The sequence below is a fragment of the Panthera leo genome, chromosome F2 (assembly GCF_018350215.1).
Source record: "Panthera leo isolate Ple1 chromosome F2, P.leo_Ple1_pat1.1, whole genome shotgun sequence".
In the NCBI taxonomy this organism is placed as follows: domain Eukaryota; kingdom Metazoa; phylum Chordata; class Mammalia; order Carnivora; family Felidae; genus Panthera; species Panthera leo.
This window is the reverse complement of record NC_056695.1, coordinates 63,505,271-63,531,500: the sequence shown is the minus strand read 5'-3', so window position 1 is coordinate 63,531,500 and position 26,230 is coordinate 63,505,271. Positions and strand designations below refer to the sequence as shown.

The window sequence follows — 26,230 nt, the reverse complement described above, 5'->3', positions numbered from 1 at the left end:
TTTAGGTGTGGTGAAAATATTCTAAAATTGATTGTGGAAATAGTTGCATAACTCTGTGAATATACCAAAAGTAAGCGAGATATACACTTGACAAAGAAGGCAAATTCTATCTTAATAACGCTGTTCTTCAAAAGAAGAACTGGAGGGAAAGGGGGCTGATATCAGCAGTGCAGAGATCTCTGTGGACTGGAGAGGGTGACTGCAGGATCAGTTCGAAGATGAAGTCTTTTGGACCTCCTGATTGCAGGGGCTCTTGGAGGCTACAGAACTTGAATGGCGGGGGCTGTGTGATTGGGGGGATGAGCATTCAGTGGCCTCTGCTCAGGACCTATGCCTAGGAGTTTAGGGGTAGAAAAAGGGCAGCCATCAGGGCCCGCTGGGCAAGGACCACTGGCAACACAATGGTCAGGGCCCATGTTATTGGACTGGCTAAACCCCAGGATGGGGCGGGGGAACCTATAATCCGAAAGGGGAAGGGCCTGGGGCAAGGGGCACCAAAACAATTTTATACTGGTCCTGTTATCAACCTCCGTCCTTGGTGACTTGAACTGCACTTAAGTTTAGAAGAAGGTCATTTTGTTTTGGGGATGCGTGTATATGTCTGTGCATGTGCTCATACACACACACGCATGCACATGTGTGTATCACCAGGGATCACCTTTAATTTAGCATTTAGTCACACACACACATTTTTAAAATACCAAAGTTTGTGACTGATTTGTTCTTTTATAAAAGAAGGCTGATTCAGGGCTACCCTAGGCATAAAGGCAATCTCATCCCCTGCCTCCCCACATGCTCTCCAGAGTAGTGGAGGGCAGGAGTGGGGACAGAACAAGGGCACCAGGAATCATTCATAGCCGATTAACCCTCTGACCTGTGCGGTCACCTGAGCACCCCTTAAGAACACAAGATTATGTGAAGATCTTCTGTCACAGGGTGATGGGGGGAAATTCTAAGACATCTTGTACCAACTAGTGTGTCTGGAGAACTTAAATGAAATAAAAATTTAAATACCTGAGCCTTTGCCTTCACAAAGCTTACAATTTAGTTTGGGAGGAGATTATTATTGGCAAGGTAAGTTTCAAAGCAGGCAACTTCTCAGTAAGTTCTGTCATTTATTGAAATCCTTTTTTTTTTTTTAAATCAAACTAGCAATCTAAGTACTTCACATACTTTATAAAAAATTCTCCTAATAGCTACAGGTGACATATTTTGGGTTTAGGCCATCCAGGTATCAATTCTGCCAAAAGAAACTTGATAATACTTTTCGAGTATCATGTTCCCCTGCTGTAGGTGATGTGGATGGGAATGCCAACCACAGTGTCCTCCCCTATCCATTGGGTCACCTGACCCCAATATGACCAAATTCTCTCTCCTGGACCATTGAAGCTGGAGTTGAGTCACACAGGAGAGAAAGTTCGTCTGCTCTGGTGCTTAAATCCCCAGATCTGCCCTGGTTGCTACCTTGATCAAGTTTGATTCTCTAGACCTGCATTTCATTCCCTTACATCCTTTATATCCTTATAGTCAACTTCTAGTATGATAGCTGGTTTCTGTCACTGGCCACCCACGATCACCAATACAATCCTTATAAACAAATGGAGTCTCAGAGAGGTTAAATTATTTGCTCAAGGTCACACAACTAAGTGCCACATCTGGAATTTGAACTCCATTTGACTTACAGGTTTATAAAGTACAATGTATAGATGCAAGTTTGGGGAATGCAGAGAAGAGTAGAAGACAAACATGTTTTTTCTCTTCGCTGTAACTGCTAATTAAACAGCCCAGGTCCACTCAGACATCTGTGATATTGATGTTTAGGCTCCCCCAACCTCGAAAGAAGGTTTTCACTCAGTTAACACTGAATAACTCTCTTTGTTTCCTTAAAACCCCGAACGATATGTGAACGTAGATATTTACTTCAACATTTTTTTCCTTGAATGATGAGGGGGAAATAAAAGCCTTCCAAACATTTATCATGCTTGTACTCAAGGGAGTATTTTTGGAATCAGGCTGTTCGTAAAAACGTCATCTCTCCCTAAGTGGTCCCAACAACTGCTGTGGTTCCAGCAGTTCCAATGTCCTGTTACTAAAAATGTACAGAATGATTCAGAAATGCAGGTGGAGGGGCGCCTGGGTGGCACAGTCGGTTAAGCTTCCGACTTCAGCCAGGTCACGATCTCGCGGTCTGTGAGTTCGAGCCCCGCGTCAGGCTCTGGGCTGATGGCTCGGAGCCTGGAGCCTGTTTCCAATTCTGTGTGTCTCCCTCTCTCTCTGCCCCTCCCCCGTTCATGCTCTGTCTCTCTCTGTCCCAAAAATAAATAAAAAACGTTGAAAAAAAAATTAAAAAAAAAAAAAGAAATGCAGGTGGAATTGTGTAACGTATTCAGTTATAACAGACTTTGAATTAGCATCAACGGTACACTGTGTTTTGCAAATAAACACACATTACAAGTAACACCAGGAAGCATACAGCCTAGGGAAATTATTTCTCTTCTGTATTAAAAAGCACATACGTACAAGCACACAGAACATGCTGACAACCTCTGAAGTCCTACCTTAGGTACATATTACCTCCTACCTGGGGTCAAGGAACTTAGGTGTCCCCCAGGAGGTGGTAAAGCAGAATTTTCTTCTGCTTATAATGATCTTTATCAGATCCATTTGCAAAGATTTTATTTCAATTCTGTCATTTCCCAGTTCATAGAAAAGAGATCAATCCCGAGTTCATGTAGCTGCTCTGAATTCATTTCCTACAAGAAAGATAGTACCTTGACTTTATAAAGAAGGGATATATGAAGGACATTATCCTTAATGAAGAAGTTGAACAACACCTTCATAAGTCACAGGTAAGTCATTTCTGGGATTGAGGGCAGTGGGGAGAAGTCCTAAAAATCACCGTAGGTCCGATAAGAGCTGGCAGGAAGACAGAGGTAGGGACTCAGCACATTTCAGGGTGTGATCAGGTTGGGGTGAATACCTACGCTGGACTCCAGCTTCTCTCTTGATAAGGAGCCAAACCAACTAAATAATTTTGCCTCTGATTCCTATGCTGTGCCTGTCCTGGTAGATATACGATCACCTTACAGATGATTCGCGTGCCCATGGCATTGTGCAATTGCACACTAGTCCTTGTACGGCAAGATTTCCATCACAATTATTCAATTGTTATCCAAAGAGGGAGTGTGGTTGGAAAGAAACACTACACCTGTGATTACATAAGTGTCTCCCTAATGCCACGGAAATCTGTATTCACCAAGATACTTGCATCCCTGAAATGACTCCATTCATGTGAAAGCCACTCTAGCTTTTCTCTCTTGTTTTCTTTGTGTTCTTGATGTAGAAAGGATTGGAGGGTAAGACTGCTTCAGGCTTTCCCTCAAAATAACAAAACATTTAGCAAGGCAGGGACCAAAAGAGATAAAGTCTCAATACTATGATTATAATATGATTAATTTATATCAATTTCAAAAGTAGACAACTAACCCGTGGTCTTAGAATTCCTGGCCAGTAGTTTCACGAGTAGTTCATTTTGTGATCAATTGAGATGCGCATAAATAATGCGTTCATTTCCTCTATAATGCAATAAAATTGTTTTACCTTACCTAGTTTACTAGTCATGTGACTTTGGGCAAGTTGCAAATTCTCTGAGTTATCCTTTACTCGTCTGTAAACTGGGGATCAAGTTTATGATGAGAATCAAATCTGATTAAGAACTAAGCCCAGTGTTTAGTATCAGTGAAACATTAAATAAATAATTGGGTTTTCTTTTCTTTCCCTCTTCCCACACAGTCTCTCCCCCTAAACAGCTCAATGAATGCAAATTGTTGAAGACAAACTAACCACGGCATGGCACACACCCAGGAAAGCCCACTTTGGGTTCTAGTTTGGGGGACAGAAGTAGACGTTGAGTTGGCATTATTTATTGGGATGAAATATGAAAAATAAAAATAAATACAAGGTGTCAAGAGAGATTTTTCCCAATCTAAGAGAATCTCACAAGAATAGAGAATCCAGAAACCACCGTAAACAATCAGCATGATTTTAAGGTAAATCGAGTGCGTAATTCAGTTAAGGAATCCCTGGTCCTATCCATAGGATGTTCACTTTAACACAGTTGCTTCAAAACTACAGTAAGCTGACTCAAGATTTGCTAGTTACTTCTACAGAATGAATTCCTTACGTCCATAGAATGCTTTAGGTTTACAAAAATATTCACATTCAGGGGCACCTGGGTGGCTTGGTCGGTTAAGTGTCTGACTTCGGCTCAGGTCATGATCTCACGGTCCGTGAGTTCAAGCCCCGCGTCGGGCTCTGTGCTGACAGCTCAGAGCCTGGAGCCTGTTTCAGATTCTGTGTCTCCCTCTCTCTCTCCCCCTCCCCTGTTCATGCTCTGTCTCTCTCTGTCTCAAAAATAAATAAACGTTAAAAAAAAATTTTTTAAAAAAACAAAAATATTCACATTCAGCAAGGATAAAACTTGGGAGTTTTAGATGCTGCCATAGTCAGTAAGTTGTGTGTCTGTAGTTAGTGCATAATAGCCTTGAAAGCAGAACATTGTTCTTGGGGGAAAAAAAAAGATATGCAGCTGTATGTTCAGTCTCATAAATCTCTCCACCAAATATGCAACTGGCTGGAGAGTGAGTGGTGTAGGAGGAGGCAGAGATCCAGTTCCTGGACAAACACTGGATTCTCTCTCCAGAGAATGAGTTTTCCTCTAAGCTTTATGCATTTCAGTAAGCTATACCGCTGGCTATGGGGTGTCCCCAAAGAACACACTGTGCTATTAGCCTTGAAGGAAAATCAACCATGTATAAGAATGACCTTCGCAATAAAACAACAACAACAAAAAGCAGCACTTGGGAATGTGTGTTTCAAATTGAGAAGTTCAAAGTGCCGGCTGGTTTCACACAGAATCTGCCCCCTTCCAGCCCAAATGGACCAAAGGTCAGCTTCAGAGGCAGGCTCGCCCTTCGTCCACTTTGCTCAGTGTGCAGGGGAGGGGTCAGTCAAGGGGGACTATGGTGTCCTTACTGGAGGGGGAGGGGCGCCTGGGTGGTTCAGTCGGTTAAGTGTCAGACTCTTGATTTCAGTTCAGGTCATGATCTCACGGTTTGTGGTTCAAGCCCCCCATCTGCCTCTGCACTGATGGCTCAGAGCCTGCCTGGGATTCTCTCTCTCTCTCCCTCTCTCTCTCTCTCTCTGCCCCTCCTCGCTCATGCGCTCTCTTCCCTCTCTCTCTCTCTCTCTCTCAAAATAAATAAATAAACTAAAAAAGAAAGAATTAAAGGAGGGAGAGATATGGGGAACTCGGGTTCATTCCACATAACTTAGATTCCAAAAGTTAGGACAAAAATTTGCCTTCCGGGGGGTTCCCTTCAGAGATGGGGATAACGATCAATGGAGGATTTGTGACCTGCCCTAGTGGCTTCGTCACTTTCCCACATGCAGCTCTTGATTGCACTGGGACCACTTCCAAGATCTGCTTGTGCTGAGGACAGACAGCACACTCTTCACCTGGTGTTTCCCCAAGGCTATAGGAAGTGTTCAGGCACTGAAGAGAAGCGACATACACACATCACAACCACAAGATCCCCTGGACTTCCTTTACTACTGAAGGAAAGCAATCTGTCATCCGGGAGCCTTCGTACCATAGGGGATATGCAAATTATCACTCCTACCCCCGTCTTACAAAGTTGGCTTACACTGTAGGTACAGAAAGTTCCTTAGAATTCCACGTAACTGTGAACTGGGGCTTTCAGCAGCAGCACACTTTCAGTGCATGTACTAACTCCCACGGGAGCTCATGGCTAAAAGGAAAGAGGCTCCAGAAGGTCAGACTTCCTCCCTGACCCCAAATTCTTTCCTACACAGGAAACTTTTACCCAATTAGCTGTTTGCCCTTAGGATTTTTTTTTTTTTAACTATTAGGCACTTACACCCAGAAATTATTATGTTTTTTTTCTGGATTGTGCTAAAAAGCAAAATTGATAGAAAGGTTTTAGAAGACAGATTACTAAATGAGAGGCAGTACACACTAAGATTATTCATCAGGCAAATAATTACATTACAACTTTGTTTCCACAAATGCAATAATACATTGTTTCACTCCTAGGGGGTAACCTGTAGTGTCTTGGGGGCATTGTCTAACCTTGAAGAGTGACCTACAGTCTCATTCTTTTTATTCTAACTCCAAGGTGGTGCTGCTATGATCTGAGCTAAGAACAAAATTGTGCGTGCGTGTGTGTGTGTGTGTGTGTGTGTACTTTGCAGAGACAACACAGGTTGCCATCTAGTTGGTAGTGTTTTGGTGGGAAAAGTAAAAGGGTTATAAGGAGGACTTAGATGGACAACCTCTTTTTGCATGTGTTATCTGGACTAAGTAACCTTAGACCTTCTTTGTCACGGCTAATGGGAGCTGACCACCCCCAAGGAAGGGAACTATGCTTCTGGTTTCTACTCTAGAATGTCTTCCTTATTCTACCAGTCCCTGGGGCTATAGATGGGACCAAGCAATCTGTGGGCCAGGGGAAGGGGTGCCAGTCAGCCTGCTCAGGACTGTCTCAGTTTAGGAACTTGTGCTGAAGGATCTAGGGAGGTTCCACGCTGATTTGGCTAAAGTTTGGGAGTAAAGCCCCCCTGCCTCCCGCCTCCCATGGTCTAGCAATAAACAGGAGGCATGGCCTGCGTGTTATACTCTGGCTCATAATAGAACTGTCTGGATTTGAAGACTGGGGTTCCCTCTAGTATCTCCATCCCTGGAGAAACACCTAATGCCTGGCAGAGGAGGCAACAGCCTTTGCCAAGATTAGCCAGTTGGAGAAGTTGAACACCAGAAAAGTAAAATAATCTCAACACATGTGAAAGGCACCATGATAAAAAGAGTTAGAGTGGGAGACAGCCAAAGCATAAGAGACTCTTAAAAACTGAGAACAAACTGGGGGTTGATGGGGGGTGGGAGGGCGGGGAGGGTGGGTGATGGGTATTGAAGAGGGCATCTTTTGGGATGAGCACTGGGTGTTGCATGGAAACAATAAATTTCATATATTAAAAAAAAAAGTTAAAAAAAAACCTAGAAGGAAAAAAAAAAAAAAAAAGAAAGGCACCATGATATAATGGAAAGACCTAGGGTTCTGGAACCAAACAGACCTGGGTTAGTTTGGTTTTTGGCTCTGCCATTTTCTTGCACAACCAGAGGCTAGGACACAAACTCTGACAGTGTCAGCTATAAAACATAGCTAATCTCCAGCTTATAGGGATGTGACAAAGATCAGAGAGATGATACATATGAAGCAATTATCACTGTGCCCAGCATGATGTCCAACAAAAATGGGTTCCTTCCTCCTCTTATCTCTAAAGAACATACTAGACATTACATTACATTTCATGGTCTACGCTCTTGTGCCAGCTCCTACCCCTGTGCATCTTTACTCTAATGCTAAACTACTGGATTCTGAGCCCGGACTAAACTCCTCTGCTAAGTCTTTATGCAAGAAAGTGATTAATTTATACGTTAACCCTGGAAAATGGACTTGGATTCTGAGCATTCAGAAATGGTCCAGGAAAGCGTTCCAGATGGCCGTGGCCAGTTTGGTCATATTCCTTCTGTCTTTCATAAAGTCCCTGCAATGAGCCATGTGGTGTACCAAAGCAGAGTTTGCTAGAACAAGGTGTTTGTTGGTTTGTTTTTTAAGGCTGGAGGGCGGAGACCAAACACAGGACTCCTATTTTAAACACTTCCTCTGCCTTGGTTCCCTGCCCCCAAGGAACCAGAGGGAAGAAAGAGATCATTTTTGCTCACGGAGGCCATGGTAGAAACAACCTCACTCTCTCTGTACATAATTCAACTCCATACGCAGTAGCAAGGACCAGGTACAAGTCCTTGAGGGCATCCCCCCACCAGCTGACGAGGTCATAGCCTTCCAGAGATTTCATCACCAGCTTCCTGAAAACAGCCTCATTCTAGAACCTTTAGAAATGAAAGTTCAGGCCACCCAACCAGAAATAAAGGTTTGGGAACCATATGTCACTGAGGTATGTGCTGAGGGAATACATACGGAAAACGTATTTTTTTCCAGCAATTTCTCTGTATATATCCTATTTCCACAAGATCAGAAGCCCCTGACAAGAATGACTTCAAACTCTCCACAGGGTCTGAGACAGGTAAGTTGTGTTCCACACATGGGCCTGTAGCCCAGGATTCCGGCATACACAGAAATGGGGACCCCTGGTCACTCTGCTTCTTCCTTAGCTAGCTAAGGCAGGAGACGATCATGACAAAGATACGGTGTGTGCCTGGTCCCGATCACTCTGGCTCTGTGAAGTGGAGTTTGACCTCCTCAACCCCAGCTGTGGGTATGGGCAGGTGGCCACCCCACCCAGAACACAGTTTAGTTAGGGTACCATGATCCCACTGTGGTAACACAGCTGGTCACACGTAGCCATGACAAAGGCCGCCTTTTCCTTTGAGGTGCAGAGGGGCTCTGTGGGCCCTCCTTATGCAGATCTCTGGCTTTCTCCACCCCAGCAAAAGAGCCCCATTCAAAAACCCTGCTTTGTGAACTTCTCCTCAGCACACACTTCTGCCAAATCTGGGTGGCTCTTCTAGGTGAAGAAAAGGGGGGGTGGGGTGGGGAAGTAAACCATTTTCTCCTGAGCAGAGAAACATCCATCTTTTAAAACTAAAGACTCAAAGTATATTTGAATTAAAAAGAAATTAACCTCCACCACCTTAACCTTTCCTTGGGACAGTGTGCAATATATTTTCCTTTTCTTTCAAAAAGCCTCTACTGCTCACAGAGAGCAAAACACAGCAGAATCTTCCCATGGTAAAAGGCCACAGCTGTTCACTGGCAGCCTTGCCATCAAATGGGGCTAAAGCCCCATCCTGAAATTCCACCCTAGGTATGGGACATGCAACAAGAGCCGTGTTTTAGCCTGACAGGGAGGGGAAGCTGGGTTTCTTGGATGCCACACGGCACCGCTGTAATGATTCGAAGCAGCTAAGAAGACAGCATGAGGAATAAGTGCTCGAAAAAGCATTAACTGAGGTTTGGGGACTGCTTCTTGGCTTGTTTTGCTTTGGGCAAATTCTGATATCAAGTGGAGCTAATCCATTTCCAAATGTACTTGTAACTGATACACTGCAAGGCAATACCTCAATGCCCAAAGTACACCATCCAAATGCCTTCGCGGCGTATTGCGAAAACAAACTACGGAACACTGTCTTCCTTTGAATTTGAGGCGTGAAAATCACGGCAGCCCCTTATCTAACCACATGAAGGAATTATGAAGCATTATATCCATCTTTTATGGAGTCTCGGTGATAGTTCTCACCCTTGGCTGTTACACATTAAAGTCACTTGGGAGTTTCCAAAAGGCGCCGATGTCTGGGCCTCTCCCCACACTAACTGTGTCCGTATCTTTGGGTATTTTTTGAGGAGTTTCCCAGGTGACTCTGATGTACAGTAAGGCTGGAGAAACACTGGTCTGGGCATTAATTCAAGGATCTTTGTGTCCTTGCCTATGGCTTGTTTTAAACAAGAAGTTTCTATGCAAGCCCAGCTCCCCGAAATGGAATTCATGGTACACGAAGAGCAGCAATTCACTTCTCACTTGGCCATGAACAGCTTGCTTGGGTCTCGATCTTCTTACATGTAAAATGGAGGTTATAACACATCCTCACTTCTATTTCAGGAAGTTGTGAGAGTCCAATGAGAACAGTAAGTTTCTGGTACACGTTTTACAAAAGCTAGGCACTATTATTATAATCAGCATTATTAAACATAGTTGACCATAGGATAAACTCAAACAGCCCAAATCATTTTAGCTACTAAAATGACTATGATGGTAGGGGTGGGGAGCAGGAGGGATGGAAATAGTATTAATTGGGTGACGTTGATACACCACACACATTTATTGGTGTGATCAGTTCCTAGTTCAGGTTATCTCACTTAACCCTGGGTAAGTCACTTCATTTAGTTGGGCCTTAACTATATAATGAGAAGGTTAGACTGGGAGATTCTTATCCTGGGGTCCATGAACAAGTTTTAGACAATCTGTGAACAACAACAAACTATGTACAAATCTCTCTCTCTCTCTGACTCTCCCTCTCTCTCTCTCTCTCTCTCTCTCTCTCTTACACACACACACACACACACACACACACACCCCATTATTTTTCTGGGAAGAGAATCCCATAGCTGTCACTGAATTCTCAAAGAGGCATATGACCCCAAGATAATGTTAAGAATAAGCAGAAATCTTTCCAGCTCTAAGTTTCTAATTATTAATAGAGAAAATAATACCTACCATTGGTGTTGGAAATTCAACAGACATTTACGTAATGTTGAATTTCAAACACATGTCATCTACAAAGCTACTCAATGGAAATCCTTGATGAGAGCCAAGAATAAAAGATGAATCAATAAGCAGTAATCGTTGCCAATCGCTGTTGTCACCTCCCAGAAGTCAAACTGATTTGAAGATGCTATCAATCACAGAAGACCCATAAAACGAGGACTGGCCTAGAGAGGTCCTGTGGGGTCCGAGCATCCTTGGTCTCTGCCAGTCAGAGGCTCTGCAGATCCTGCGTGGTACTGATGAAAGAAATCTGTATTTACATGGGGGCTGGAGGACAGGTGGAGCAGAGACTAAAGTCTTAGGGCAGAGAGAGACACGTCTAAATTTTGGGACTTGACTAGAACAAGCACTTGAACCAGTGTCACACAAAACCCAGAATGAGGAAAAACCAGATACTAAAGCCCTGAGTGGAACAAGGTGTCTAATGAGGCTCAGAACAGACCTTGCTGGAGGCTATCTGCAGTCACATCATTAGGGACAATGCTTGCTATCATGAGACACCAGTGTTCATGCTCTGGGGCTTCCTGCTGACAGAAAACATTCACTCAGGAGCCCAGCTCAAATTCAGTGTCAGACTATATCCTAAAGATCAACAGATTTGGGTTGCTCAAATCCTTGGGATACAGAAAGTTCCGAGAGGAGGACATGGTTTTTTGCCTAGTTCCCGAAGCTCAGCCCTTTCACTTTTAAACATTTTAGTGATTTGAATTTCTTACTTGGCAAGAATGCCGTCTATCAGTATCATGATACTGGATGACACAGCTATTCAGTAAGAACCAAGGCAGAGTGGCCCCACATGCAATATTATGCTTCTGTCCACAGGATTATCTAAAGCCCTGTGTTATTAACGGTTATTTCTGGCTTATATCTTCTCTGGATATAACCAGTTCCACACATGTACAATAACGATTCCAAAGCATATGATCTACATCTGGGCATATCTGAATTCAAATACAAGTATTCACCACAGGCAAAATTCTTAATCCCTCAAAACCTCATTTGTTCCTATCTACAAAAATGAAGACAATACTTCTGTCCTAGGACTGTAATTATACAAGATAGAGCAGAGATCATGCACCTAGCATGGGGCCTAGCATGTACGGTCACTCAACAAATATTGCTTTAATTTATCTTAGAACTGTTTTCACTTTTCTCCATTAAACCTACTGAAAGGGTGGGACATGTGCCCAAAAATGTTAAATGGAAAAATATTTTCTCATGCAAATATGTTCAGTGCTGACTGCCTCAGTATCTGACTGAAATAATATATTGTCTAGACATCCACCGATATGCTCAAATTCTTTTAAAAAATAAAAATGAGTACCAACTTAGTTTCAGGCAAGATGCTAGGGATTTTCACATGATTTAACTTGTTGCTGCTGGTCGGTAGTACATTTTATGTTTGTCCTTCTAGTGTAGAATATAAAGATGGGTCTCTGGTAATCAATTTCCAAGAATTCTATTTAGTATCTTAGAAATAGTAGGAGTTGAATAAATGAAATCCAATTAACTGAGATTTTTAAAAATTACTTTCAGTGCCTATTAGGGATCATATGGTGAGCTAAGTGCTAGAATGAAATCCCACTGGCTACCTGCCACTCTAAAAAAGATTTTTTTTATTCTAGGAAAGCAGAGACAGTGCCTAGATCAGAGTCTCCACTGTCCCTGGCCACAGAAATTAATTTATTGACTCAAAAAATAAGTCAGTTTTATTGGGCATGCCATAAAAAAAAAAAAAGGATTAGATGTTATCCCCGCACTCAAAGAGCATGTATCCTAGAGGAGGGTTAAAAGAAGACAAATACATATCTGTGAAGAAAATAAGTAGGGAGGTAAGAAGGGAGAAATGAGGGGCTCTGGCAGATACTGTGGGTTTCACCCTCCTACCTCTGTTTCTCTTGTCCTATAAAAGTTAAAATACTCAAATTCTCAGCACCCCCGGAAACAATCAAACCACACAATTCCAGTCATTGAGATGTGGGTAAAAATGCTGCAAAGACTTTCCATCCCAACTAAAGAGAAGGAGACATGTAAGGTCAAGTGTAAAAAGATAAGGAGGGCTAGTAAGTGATGAATACTAAGGAAGGCACTTGTGATGAACACTGGGTATATTATGTAAGTGATGAATCACAGAATTATAGGCCTGAAATCAATATTGCACTGCATGTCAACTAAAAAAATAAATTAAAAATAATAAACAAACAAACAAACAAATAAATAAATAAATAAATAAATAAAAGATAATGAGGGATCCTGTGAAAAGCCATAAGAGAATTCTAGGAGGAAAGAATGGCAAATGCAAAAGCTCCAATAGAGAGAAAACATTCACTGGTTTGAGGAACTAAAAGGGGATAATGGAGGTGAGCAAGGAGGTAAGATTTGAAAGACAGGTGGGGGTCAGATCATGTGGGACTGTGTCAACCACAGTAAGTCTTTTAGATTTCATACTGAAAGCAATGCAGAAGCAATTGCTTCAAGGATCTCAAGAAAGAGAGTGGCAGAACCAGATTTTCTTTGGTTGCTAGACGGGGAACAGATGATAAGGCTGCAAGAATACATGTAAGGAGACCAATTAGGGCCACAGTAGTCCTGGTGAGAGATGACAGTGGTTGGGATTTGGGGACATGAAGACAAACAGATGCATCTGAAATACATTTTGGAAGTATCTTGAACTGGAGGAAGAAGAGAAAAGCAAGCATGACTTGTAGGTTTCTGGCCCAAGCAGTTGGGTGGATGGCAATATTTACTGAGATGGAAGAGACTGGAGGAGGAATAGGAATGTGCAAAACAAAGCATTCCATCAACTCAACATCCATAATTCTTGTTTCAGTGATACGACCCTCTGCCAAACGGATGTTTTCCCATTTTGCTCTCCATCATTTTACTTTCACAGGCTCTCCCCTGAGAACCACAAGCTGTAACACTAACAACATCTGATTTCATCTGGGAGATGAATTCCACTAGTGGGTGGAATTAAGAAACTCTGAAGCTAAAGGCAAAATGAGGGACTCAGCACATGACTTTCCAGAGTTCACCATGAAATTCTGAAAAGGAACAAAATGTGTAAAAATTTGCATCTGAGACCCCAAGTCTTTCATCACAGTTTAAATTAAATATTTGTGTGAATCATTAGTGTCTTCCTTGTCACTAGACCTGAAGCTGTATGAGGCCAAAACCTCACTGATTTTGCTCACCACTGGATCCCCAAAGGGCACCATATGCAGTAGGCACTCAGTAAACATTTGCTGAAGGACATTTGTACAGATTTTTTCTGGTCAATGACAGACACTATTAGTTGTCCTCCAGTATCCATTGTCCCTTCCCTCTTTCTTAATAGAACCTTCACTTTTTCTTGGGCACATGACCACTATTAGTTTCTTAGGGCTACCATAACAAATACCAAAAACTAGGTGGTTTGAAACAACAGAAACTCATGGTCTCATAGTTCTGGAGTCTAGAAGTATGAAATTAAGGTACCAGCAAAGCCATGCTCTTGCCAATGGCTCCAGGGGAAAATTCTTCTTTGCATCTTCTAACCTCTGGTGGTTGCTGAAAATCGTTGACATCCACTGGCTTATAGATGCATCATCCAGTCACATGAACACCTTCTCCTTGTATGTCTTCATTCTGTATTTCTTCTGTGCATATGAATCCCTATCTCCAAATGTCTCCTTTTTATAAGGACACCAATCATGGACTATGGCCCAACCTAATGATCTCATCTTAACTCAATTACTTCTGTCAAGACTCTATTCCCAAATAAGGTCACATTCTCAGGTACTGAGGACTAGGACTTTAATGTATCTTTTTTGGGGGGACAATTCAACCCCTTATAGTCATTCAGAATAAACAACATTTCCCAGATTTCCTTGTATCTAAGTGCAGCCATGTGTGGTTATGTTCTAGCCAAAGGGATATAAACAGAATAACCTCCAAGAAATATCATGAAAGGAGGAATAGTGCCATTCTCCTTCCCTTTTTCCTTTATGTACGGCTGGAATGCAAACCTAATGGTTAAAGTCCCAGTAGCCATCCTAGACCTTCAAGTGACCTTGGCAATGGAAACCGAGCAAAGTCAAAATACAAAATAGGAATCAGAGACCACAGAGACATATCTCAGCCTTGGACTGACTTCCTTTTAGCTTATATATGACAAAGAAATACTAGTCTTGGTGGCTAGCCTGGGAGGCTCAGTCAGTTGAGTGTCAGACTCTTGGTATCTACTCAGGTCATGATCTCATGGCTTCATGGGTTTGAGCCCCACATCAGGCTCTGGGAGCAGGGAGCCTTCTTGGGATTCATTCTCTCTCTCTGTCTCTCTCTCTCTCTGCCCTCCCCCACTTGTGCTGTCTCTCTCAAAATAAATGAATAAACAAACAAAAAGAAATACTAGTCTTAACCACTGTTTTGAAGAGTTTTATGTCACTCATAAAGAAACCTAATTGTAACTGATCTAAAGCCCCAACCTGTGGAATCTTCTGTAAATCATATAAGAGTGGAGACAGTGAAGACAGTATTATATTTATCCTTACTTCTCAAGATACTTGCATTGGTCATGGGGAAATTCAGGAGTGTGGCTTTAGAAAGAGATGCTCAGCCTTGGTAAGGGTCTTTTTTTTTTTAATATAAATTCTAGTTAGTTAACATGCAATGCAATATTGGTTTCAGGAGTAGAATTCAGTCACTTATATACAACACCCAGTGTGATAGTTTTTAATTTCTTCCAGGTATAGGTGAGTCTTGGCAGGGAGGGGTCCCTGACTATACTTGGAGGCAGTCTTAGGGTTATCTGATATTGAGGAGTCCTTCAGAAGGTTGACAGGATTTGGCCTCACATAACTATTCAGGTGTGACCCAGAAAAATAGGGTACCATCCCATTCATAGAGGCCTGAGGGATCTCAAGGCTTTCATTTCTTGGTACTTAGCTTTCCTCCATCTCCAGGGATTCAGTACAAAGAAAGCGAATATTAGAGCCCACAGTAGGTCAATTTAGGAACAGTTCAGAATGGTACCAAGACATTTCTAAAACTTGACATGTCTTTGCTTTATCAAGCAAAGATTACTTTTTCAACAGTTCTGAATAAATGCATTTATTTTCAACTCAAGGTTAAACAAGTTTAGCAGTAAGCAAAAACACACCCACTGATACGAATATAGCAATCAGTGGGGCCAGAACTTGATATAACGCCCGTAATTGCTGATTCTAAGATTCACATTTTAACAACTCTGAAATTAGGTCCCATCTTTCAACGAAGGCATCTTATATTTGATGAAATACGTTAGATGATGCTCACTGAATGTCTACTATTGGCTTAATATTTCACTCACTGAATGTCTACTATGGGCTTGATATTACACACACATTTTCTTATCTGCCCGCGCAGTTATACCACAAAGCAATAATCATTGCCATTTTAAGATGAGAAAATGGAGGTCTGGCACTTCTAAGAAAGTGAGGAAATCACAGTAGCGTGCTGCAACATGGCAGGAACAGACGATTACATAGACCATGCGCCCCACGGTATCCCATTTTGGCTACTGCTTTGTTACATGTTTGTAAATATAAACTTATTTAAGCAAAAATTAACCAGAAGACTCAGGATGTAAATAATAATTGCAACAAGCAATGTAATCAATGATACCTACAAGCATTTATTGTTTATTATGAGCCAGCTACTGTGCTAGGACACATTTCATTGTCACTTGTGACTATTATAAGTGTCATTTTAAAGGTGAAGTACTTGAAGTTTAGATTGGAGTTTTAGTAGTTATCCTGGGTCCTGTAGAAGTGGTGAAGTTGGGACTCAGACACCTGCTGTTTGACACTGAAGCCTGGCTCTTCACCATAGGACCAACAGGAAACTCAAGCGCTCAGGGAAACGTGGGATGGGCCACAAGATAAGGAATGGGATGGGTCAGGTGGAAAGAAGGAGAATGACAGGCCAAGATAAGTCAGATATGCTTCTGGGAGATTCTAGAAGTGGAGGGGAACAGGATGCTTGTGTAGAGTCATTGGAGGAAACCAGTGAGAAAGGACTTATGTCCCCAGTATGGCAGCAACTTTCTAGAAGAGCACAGAAACAGAAACATATGGGAAATGGGAGAAGCAGGCAGGTTTCGTGGGTCACAAAGCAAAGGGCAATGCAGACTGGGAAGGCCAGCATTCAGGGAACTCAGACCATTTCCAGTCCTGAAGTAATCCTCAGGCTTATTCTACAAGCCCAATACCGCTGGATGCCTCTTAGAGGTGCCCATGTGTTCATACTGTGGGAAAGTGGGGAAGGACAGCATGCCTCCCTCACCAACCCTGTGAGACTCCTCATATATCCTCATTTACCACATGATAAAAAAGTCCAAAGAAATGAAATAATTGGCCAAACATCACAGAAGCATGACGTGTACATCCAGGATTCCAGGATTCTGTCTGACTCTAAAAACCTAAACCAGTTTTTGGTGACAGAAATCGTAACAGTGGTTGCCTCTGGTGGGAGGGGCCTGACTGGAAAGAGACATGAGGGAACTTTCTGGAGTGCTGGAAATGTTCTGTGTTCTGATGGTAGTTACACAGGTGTGTACATTTGACAAAGCTTGTTAAACTATACACCTAAAAGCTATATCTGTGGTCATATGACCAGCTGAACCACCCAGGCACCTGAATTTAACACAATTTTATAAAGCTTTTGAGCTTCTCTCCCTAACTCATGCATTCTCCCAAAGGGGAAAAACTCCCTGATGGAGTGTGAAAAAATATTCCTCTTTCTATGTATAAAGCATACACTACACACACATACACAGAGTACATAAACAAGTATATAGGGTATCTGTGTTATCCAAATTTCATGGGAGGGATGATTAGGGGCAAAAATGTCTTAAAAAGGCTCCTTAAGGGAAAGATAATAACATACAGGTTAGGAAACACTCTGCCCTGGGTGCCTGGGTGGTTCAGTCTGTTAAGCGTCCGACTTCAGCTCAGGTCATGATCTCACGGTTCATGGGTTTGAGCCCCACGTCGGGCTCTGTGATGACAGCTCAGAGCCTGGAGCCTACTTCAGATTGTGTCTCCCTCTCTCTCTCTCTGCCCTTCCCCCACTCGCCCTCTCTTTCTCAAAAATAAATAAACATTATAAAAAAAAAAAAGAAAGAAACACTCTGCCCTAACTCATTGCTACCCCTCCTTCCAAAATTCTCTTCACACTACAGTCTGGTCATGGCTTCCATTCTTTTCTTCCAAGGAACCATGTTGCTTTTCTAGATTTCTTGTATATGGAATAAGCCCTGCATGTATGTTTGTGTTTGTGTGTCTGTATGTGTGTGTGTGTGTGCACGCACCTACACATGTGAACGAATTGCAACCCTGTAAACACACATGTACATACATGTGTACACAATGCCTACACACACACACACACACACACACACACACACACACACACAGAGTACACAGGCACACTCAGGCTCAGTTGATTTCTCTCCATTCTTTAGATCTCAGATCTCAGCTCAAGCATCTTTCCTGGGGTAAGTGTTCCCTGTCATTCCTCCTACTGTTGTACAAAAATCAGAAACTCCTGTCCTTTTCTTTGTTGCGCTCATCTGTTCATAGTTATATATTTAAGAGTGGAATTGTTTGATTAATGTCTCTCTCTTTCTCTACACTGAAGATCCCTTGAAGGCCTGAAATGGGGTCTGGTGCATGGTAGGTGGTCAGGAAATACTGACGGAACAAAGGTGTGGAGTTGCCCTGTCTTCTGGAGGGCGGTCAGAGCCTGACACGAAGACAGCTCCCTGCTCAGGAAGGGCACAGAACAGCTAAGAGGTCTGAGATGAGGCCCCTCTCGTGCAGGCAGGGCTCCCCCCCCCCAGGCAGAGTGGCCTTTTCTCTTCCCTCCCCAGTCACTCCCAGTGGCAAACAAAGGGACATTGACCCTACTGCTTTCTGTCAACTAAGGGACGACATGGCCAGAGGTGCAGCATGGGACGTAAGACATCACCTTTTATTTCCACCCATGACTTTGCTGAACTCAACTGGAAAGGAACCACGTTTAATACAGTTAACAGATGCATTTTTTCAGCTGTGTTGATCATCATCCCACAGGTTGCTGCTGCCATGCCCAAACTGTCTTGGCTAAATTAATTAGGAACTTCAGATGATTTGCCCAGCCTGGCCTCTCTCAGTTCAGAAGGAAAATTCCATGGGATGTACAGGTTTGTTGCTATAAGGAAGAAAGTCCAAAAGCAGAACCGTTACTTTTTTCCTCCATGTAAGAAATAAGAATTTTTGAACGGGGTAAAAAGAGAACACAATGACCACTAACGTCTTGCTCTGACTCAGATAGTTCTGTTTCTATATAAACATGCAAAGAAACAAACAAAGAGAAAAGAGGCCCCATAAGTCCACATCCATCAATTCATCACAGCAGGAAACAAGAGAAGAAGCCAGGAGTCTTGAAATCCCTCCCAGAGTTGGCACCGGTTGCATGAAAACTGGAGCACTGTTTCTCGCAGGATTTAATTATTCCCATCAGAAAAAAACAAACTCTCCAGAAAAGAGCAAGGATATCTTTTGTTCCTTATTTGTAAATATGGCTCAAATTCCTTCACAGTGTGAAGGCTGAATGGTTTGCTCTGACAAGTATTTGATTCAACTAACAAAAGTGAATATTCTGTACCTTTCACTTGGGTGACCGTGTAAGAGCTAGTGCTGACCCAAGTGAGAGGTTGGTGCCAAGGATAAAAATTATTTATTTGATCTTCAAGCCAACACAGGTGAACATGTGACCACCCAAACAATTCATTTTGAATTAAATACAAATTTTTCCCACAAGAGACATCAAAGGTCATACATCCATGAGCAGTTTAGAGGGGTTCAAGGTTTTATTGGGATATATCATCTATTGGGCTCTGCCTCAAGGGTTTGTATTTTCTGAAATAATGCAATATGAAGCATCAGTAGGGCTTTGGGGCAGAGAAACCAGGTTTGTATCTAGTTCTGACGTTTGTAAACGGGGTGGCTTCCGGGAAGGGATTAACTGGGTCTCAGTTTCCTCATTTGCCATGTCAGAAGAACACAACCCATCCCCCTTCAAAAGTGAGAAGAACAACAAAAGAGGGAATGCACGTGAAATGTGTGAGGACACAATGCAGGTGTTCAATGGGTGAATTCCTCAGCCTTTCTATGAGAGCACCGATTCACTGGATCATTCAACAAATTCGTTTCCAGCATGGCCTAAATTGTCAGGAATTGTGCTAAGTACTGGGAATACAGTATTTAAAACAGACAAGGTCTGTTACATTGACAGAGCCACTAGAGACAGATAGCTAATAAACATTTAAGTACTATGTTCAGATTCTGATAAATATTATGTCTTGAAAACATAAGACAGGGTAATATGATAAAGACTACCTGGGAGAAGATACAGAGAATATCACAGGGTATTTAAGGAAGGCTCCTCTGAAAAACTGACATTTAATCTGAGACTCGAGTGACAACGGTGGGACCAGTCATCCAGCCTTAGGCAGGAAAACTTGGTATTTGGGAGGGACAGAGGCAAGGCCAATGGAGCTTTCAGCAAAACAGGGTAGGAGATAATGTTATTCACAGTAGGGTCCAGATCATGGACACTGTAGTCCATGGGAAGGCATCTGGAACTTATTCTCATTGTAATGGGAAGCCATTAGAGGATTTTAAGTGCCAGAGTTGCTTAATTCGATTTATTTGAGGGCAGACATAGATACAATTATGATGTATTTGTGAAATGTAAAAATTCTTCCCTGACTATAGTGGAGGACAGCTACTAGAGGATCATGTACAGTAAAGTTCTGATAGATCATGTGGTCCAGAAATGGGTTTCAACTTGACAGGATTAACAAAAAAAGGGGTGGTGTCATTCAAGGTTGTGACGTGAAGCCACGTTTAAGTGAGAGTCATTAGCCTGCTTCAGATTCTGTGTCTCCCTCTCTCTCTGCCCCTCCCCTACTCGAGCTCTCTCTTTCTCTCTCTCTCTCTCAAAAATAAATACACATTAGAAAAAAAAAACTAAGTGACAGTCATTAGACTGTAGCCTGTGGTCCTACAGAAGAAACTATTTCTTTTCAAAGTAGAAGAAAAGAGGTAAGAAATAGAATTATTCCTCCTGGAGCAGTCCCTTCCTCCAGGATTTTAGTGTTCAGATGCTGACATTAAATAGCCTCATGCACAGAAAGGGCCTAGCATGGTGCAAGGTCAGGCACACAGAAGACAATAAACTCTGGTTCCTTCTCTTCTTTCCTCCTTCCCCCTTTGCCTTGAAATGAACCACAGTCTACTGCTATGGAATGCCTAATGGATGAGTGAAGAGTTGCCAAAGAGAGAGTACAGCAAACAACCTCCCCTAATCGAAAATGCATTGGATGACTGAACTTTGAGGGCTGCTGTATTTCGTGCTCCTTTCTAGGGTTGTAATGTGCGATGAAAGGTCCCCTGAGCTGGAGGTTTACAGATTTCATCTTCTAAGCAAAAGAACCATCTAAAGAAAAACAGCTCCAGATCCAAAGATGTCATGACAGGTGAGGATTCTGATGACACCACAGCCGTTGTTTTGTAGGCACGGAAGCGAGGAGTGTGGTTATGAGACAACGCAGCAACCTGATTAGAAAAGATGTGACTCATTGTTCTCTTTTTATAGGGGTCTGGATTCAGACAAAAGTAGAAATAAAGTCATAGTTTGGGGTCTCTTGTAACATCCCTGTTTGTTTAAGTCTCCAAGAATAAACATGTTCCCACTGCAGGGAGAGCAGGTAATCAGAAGGGAAGGCGAGGAACGTACTGGAGTAAAGACAAACGTTTTTTTGTTGTCTTTTGTTTGTCTGTTTTAGAGAGAGAGGGCACAAGTGAGCGAGGGACAGACAGAAAGAGAGAGAAGTGGGGCTCACTAGGGGCTCAAGCTCATCCAAAGCAGGGCTGGAGCTCACCCGATGTGGGACTCGAACTCATGAAGTGTGAAATCATGACCCGAGCCGAATTCAGATGCTTAACGACTGAACCACCCAGGCGCCCAAGACAAACTTTTCAAACAAGCTTGAGATCATATAAAAGTCTAATAACTGACCAAAACATCTAAAACTCAATTCCATTTACAACTGAGGTCAGAGTGGAACCCTCCCTGTTCTACATATTTTTAGATCCCCTGCCCTGCATCTCAGCAGTCCCACCCCGCAGCCTAGCCGCCTGATCCAGCCCCACCTGCCTCAGTCAGCAGTGCAGAGGGACAGGGTGAAGACACGTGGGGCCAGGGGGCTAGGTGGCCCAGGCACAAAGATCCTAGATTACTCTGCTCCAGTCTAGAAAAGGGTGTGAAGGTAGACCTTATCCCACCCCCAGAGGACACATGGTCTCTGAAATTCTTCCAGAAGTAAATTTTAATACAAGTGAGGGTCTCCTCTCATTATGGATTAAGGATTCTATTTAAATGGGGCAAGGAGCTCTCCTTTGGGACTGGGAAAGTCTAGAAATGTTCATAGGGGAAAATGGTCCTGAGTCTCTTCGGTCTGGGGGTCTGTCCTGTCCACAGGCTGGTGGCCCACATCTTAAAACTTTCCAATCGCCGTAAAAAGGTGAAATAAGAGAGATACACGGTACACATGAGAAACTTAGCCACAAAATGATCTCTGTTTTGGCAAGTAAAGTAGTGACATTCCGCAGCCACAGTCACAAAGGCTCAGGCACAAGGCTTTGTCCACATCAGAAAGCGGGAGAAAACCAGGACGGTGACCTGAGGGGTGAGCCTGGCATTCCGCAGAGAGAACGGCATTGAAGACAAAGTGAGGCACCGGACACTTTGCTGGGGTGGCTCCTGCCAGTCGCAGGCGCTACAAGAAGGATTCCGGCCAGAATTATGGATCATTTCTCCCAGCCTGACCAAGCAGGTCAATCATTGCCCAGGTCAGCGGGCAAGCTCCTCCCGTGGGGTGGTTTCCCTGCTCCCACCCTCCCAGAGTGCTGCACGGCCACACACACACACACACACACACACCACCCTGCAGTTCTCCTGGACGGGTGCAAAGGGCAATAGCAATGTGACAGGTCCGTGGAAAGAAGCTTCTAGGACTGGATTATACAAATGGAGTTTTACATAAGTGGAGTTATTCCATGGCAAATCGATATGGTAAACTAGGAAACAATTTAGTGTTTTCTAGGAGAAAATAATGTACTAAGTAATTTGAATGAATATATTACACAGTTAAATTATAGGGAAGAGTGTGGTATTCTCTGTCACTTTCATTCAACCAGCAGTACAGTTCAAAAATCTATCTCTATACATTCAACCCCATACAAGACTTTGGCCAATAGGAGCTTCTCGGAACAGTCTTGGTGCAGTAATCTTAACAATCCTAAGATTCCATTTGAGTGTTTCTGTTAAGTGATTAAATGTTATGGTAGACAATTTAAACACATTTTTCTTTTTTTGCTTGCTGGCCTTACCAGAATTTTCAACATGCTAATGTGCTTTGTGAATTTTCAAAGAGGGGGTAAAGTTTTTAACAGTAGTTAAAAACTGTTTTGATCACAGAAACGCAGGTCAGGGTGTTTTGCTGGACCAGAGAACTGTAAAATACAGCTTTAGGAAAGGCTGCTCTAAGAAATTCTGTACTTCTCGGGGCGCCTGGGTGGCTCAGTCAGTTGAGCGGCCAACTTCGGCTCAGGTCATGATCTCGCGGTCCGTGAGTTCGAGCCCCGCGTCGGGCTCTGTGCTGACAGCTCAGAGCCTGGAGCCTGTTTCAGATTCTGTGTCTCCCTCTCTCTGACCCTCCCCTGTTCATGCTCTGTCTCTCCCTGTCTCAAAAATAAATAAAACGATAAAAAAAAAAAAAGAAATTCTGTACTTCTCTAAAACATGGAGACCACTGTACCCCTTGAGAAACTAAGAATATAAACCTTGTGAAATTGAAAAAATTATACCAGGTTACCCACCTATCAGAGTATATACATTAAGGAGTTAATTGACCGACTGACTGACAATACCTACAAGTTATTCATATTGATCAATAAAGATGGACTAAAATCAGGTACATGCCAAACAAAACAAGGTCTTCAGCTGCAGTATAAATCCACTGCTTTCCCGAAAGCAAACATGCTTTAGGTCAGAGACCCATGAGAGTGAGTGCATATGCTCAGCAGTAAAGCAGAGTCTGCCAAAAATAATTTATACTAGGTGCTTTACTATGGAAATAAAGCATAAAACTCTTCCCCTGGCCAAGAGTTCCATTAGAAAATGATAAATTCAGCCTCGGCACAGATACAAATGCCCACCCTTTATGCTCCTGGCCAACTTTCCTGCTCTGAGTATCTTTGGTGCTGTGCCCACTGCAGACCAAGGAGGTAGGAAGGAAGGGCCTGCCACACAGACACACAGGGCCAACAAGGCTTCTGCAGCTGGTCCAGAGCACAGGACCTGGTGAGCCTCTGGCTCGCTGCATGAATGACGTGTTCAAATCAGGGGGCAGAGTGAACCCCTCATCACACAGCACTGATTACCCAGACTGGCTGTAATCTGTGCTCTGTGCACCCTTGAGCTGGTCTCTGCCGCCCCCCTTTCTCTGCCACTGGGTAATCCGGTGCCAGAGGGTAAGTGCTAGAAATCAGAGCTGTGCAGAGCCAAGTCATGCCTATTGCTTTACTGGTTTACTGCTCCAGGAAAAGGACTGATGGGAGAGGTGGAGGGTGTAGAAGACATGAGCAGAGGAATGATCTGTTGCTTTCTAGCCTTGTGCGTCCTCCCAAGGGCCCAGATAATTAAGACATTAAGCGTACTCTGTGAACTGTTTTACAGATGACACAACAAAAATGGGGTAGGTAAAGGTCTTTTGAAGCAGAAAACCAATGCTCTCAACATCCTCTCATAGCATATCATATTTTTGTATAAATAAAAATGACGTGACAGATGGTGACTACACTTATGCTGGTGAGCACTGAGTAATCTATAGGATTGTCAAATCACTACGTGTACACTTACTGTGTACATTTATATGTTAATCACGTTTCAATTAAAAAAGCTTAAGAAACCAATGCATAGATATAAATACATATATATTTATACATGTACGTATGTATACATATGTATAAGTAGTCTGGAAGAATATAAATCAAAGTGTCAACAGAGGTACACATGTCAATTATACTCAGTAAAGCTGCTTAATGTTAATAGTGGTTATCTCTTACTTACGAAAGATTATAAGCAATTATAATTTTTTTTCTGCTGGTCTGTATTTTCTAAATCTTAACTCTATATGCATTATTTCAGCACCAAAAAATATCTAAAAGTTATTTTCAAAAATCTCTCACAATTCATTCAACTTTTCTGATGTTTGTGTCTTGCTTTGTGCATTATAAAGTGTTTCCACATATTTAATCCACAAAACAGCAGAAGGAAATACGATTATTGTTTCAGAGAGGAGGAAACAGGCTCTGAGATAGTTCCAGAACTCATGCAAAGTCAAAGAGCTAGAAATTAGCAGAACCAAAATGGGAATCCAGATCTCCTCTTCCAAATTCTATCACCTCTGCCTTCTTTTTCTCACTATTTGCCATCTCATATGGTCTAAGCATGTTCCACTGGCTGTATAAATCCTCCAGGAATACACTTTGTATATAATCGAAGCAGTAGAGTTATTACATAAGACTTCAGCAAAAAGCAACTATTTTATGTTCAAACTCAGTATTGGTTAAGGGGAGAGATGTGAAAAACCAAGGAAGGGTTGGAGACCAATGATGTACCATCAGAGCAATAGGAAACCTTTTCCTCCTAGTTACTACATGACATACTCTTGGCTTCATTTCAACCCTCTCCAGAAAGGGAAAAGGAAACTGGTCCAAAATGAGACCAAAACACTCAGGGAGATCAACAGAGCAAGAAAACGAGGCTAGAGGTACTTAGACATTGCTGGATTGTTGGTACCTTCATTCCCGCCGCTGCCGCAGGGCCGCTGGGGTCCACGGCCTGAATGTGGCATGGCTTACTTCCTCGCACCACAAAGCCCCAACCAACGGCGTCACCAACAATCTGGAGAGGAAAACCACAATTAGCAATCTAGAAGACGGTCCCTGGCAATTTGCCTGTCCTTCCAAGAGAAAGAAAACCAGCCCAGGGCTAAGTATATGCGCTGGCATATCTCTTCTCCTCAACTCCATCTGTAGCTTGTCAGGAGAACAGAACACTTTGTTTCTATTGCAAATACAGGCATGTCTATGCAGAAAAGGTGGTCAGGGGACACCTGTTAGGCAGAAAGAAGCTTCCTCTGCGAGGGCACTACTCAGAAAATAACTGGCAGATTGCCTCCTTCTTAGGCTGCTATGCAATTTAATATCAGGCTCAAATGGAAAATTTAGAAGACTATGAAAATATGGTTAAAATTTCTCTCCAGACCCAATTTCTGTTCCAAGTTTATTCTTTTCCCCAGGGTCCAAAAGATACTTTCTTAATGTTCTTGCTACATCCTTCGAGTCCAAAGAAACAATTTATATTACTTAACAATGGGAAATAGGAAAAGTTTGGGCTTTCTTGAAATACAACCTCTACCAAGAAAAGAAAGTGAGTAAAGTACATAAAGTCCACAATTTACAAGTAGGTACTAGTCCAAAAGCTGTTTGAAACTGGAGGGTGCCTTTCCCTAGAGAATCATTAGAATTGGCAGTTACATTCCCTGTGCAGCTCTCAGACGTGTCTTTAATATACACCCCAACTGAAATACAGATGACACACGTTCACAATCACTAGCAATGCTGGCATTTAAATTTAAGACCCTCCTCCCCCCCCAAAATACTTAAAACTATAATCAACTGTTTCTCAATTGCTGGAGACTGAGGGCAAGGCAGGGAAGAAATTGCAATTTTTA

General features: G+C 42.6%; 1 protein-coding gene across 1 annotated transcript in view; it reads right to left on the bottom strand.

Moving 5' to 3' along the window:
- The window catches only part of DEPTOR (DEP domain containing MTOR interacting protein), a 135,345-nt gene that overhangs the window by 8,906 nt on the left and 100,209 nt on the right, over positions 1 to 26,230 (bottom strand). Inside the window, exon 8 of the mRNA XM_042923308.1 lies at positions 25,294 to 25,398. Within this exon, the coding sequence (XP_042779242.1) occupies positions 25,294 to 25,398 (105 nt within the window). The remainder of the gene's footprint in view (positions 1 to 25,293; positions 25,399 to 26,230) is intronic.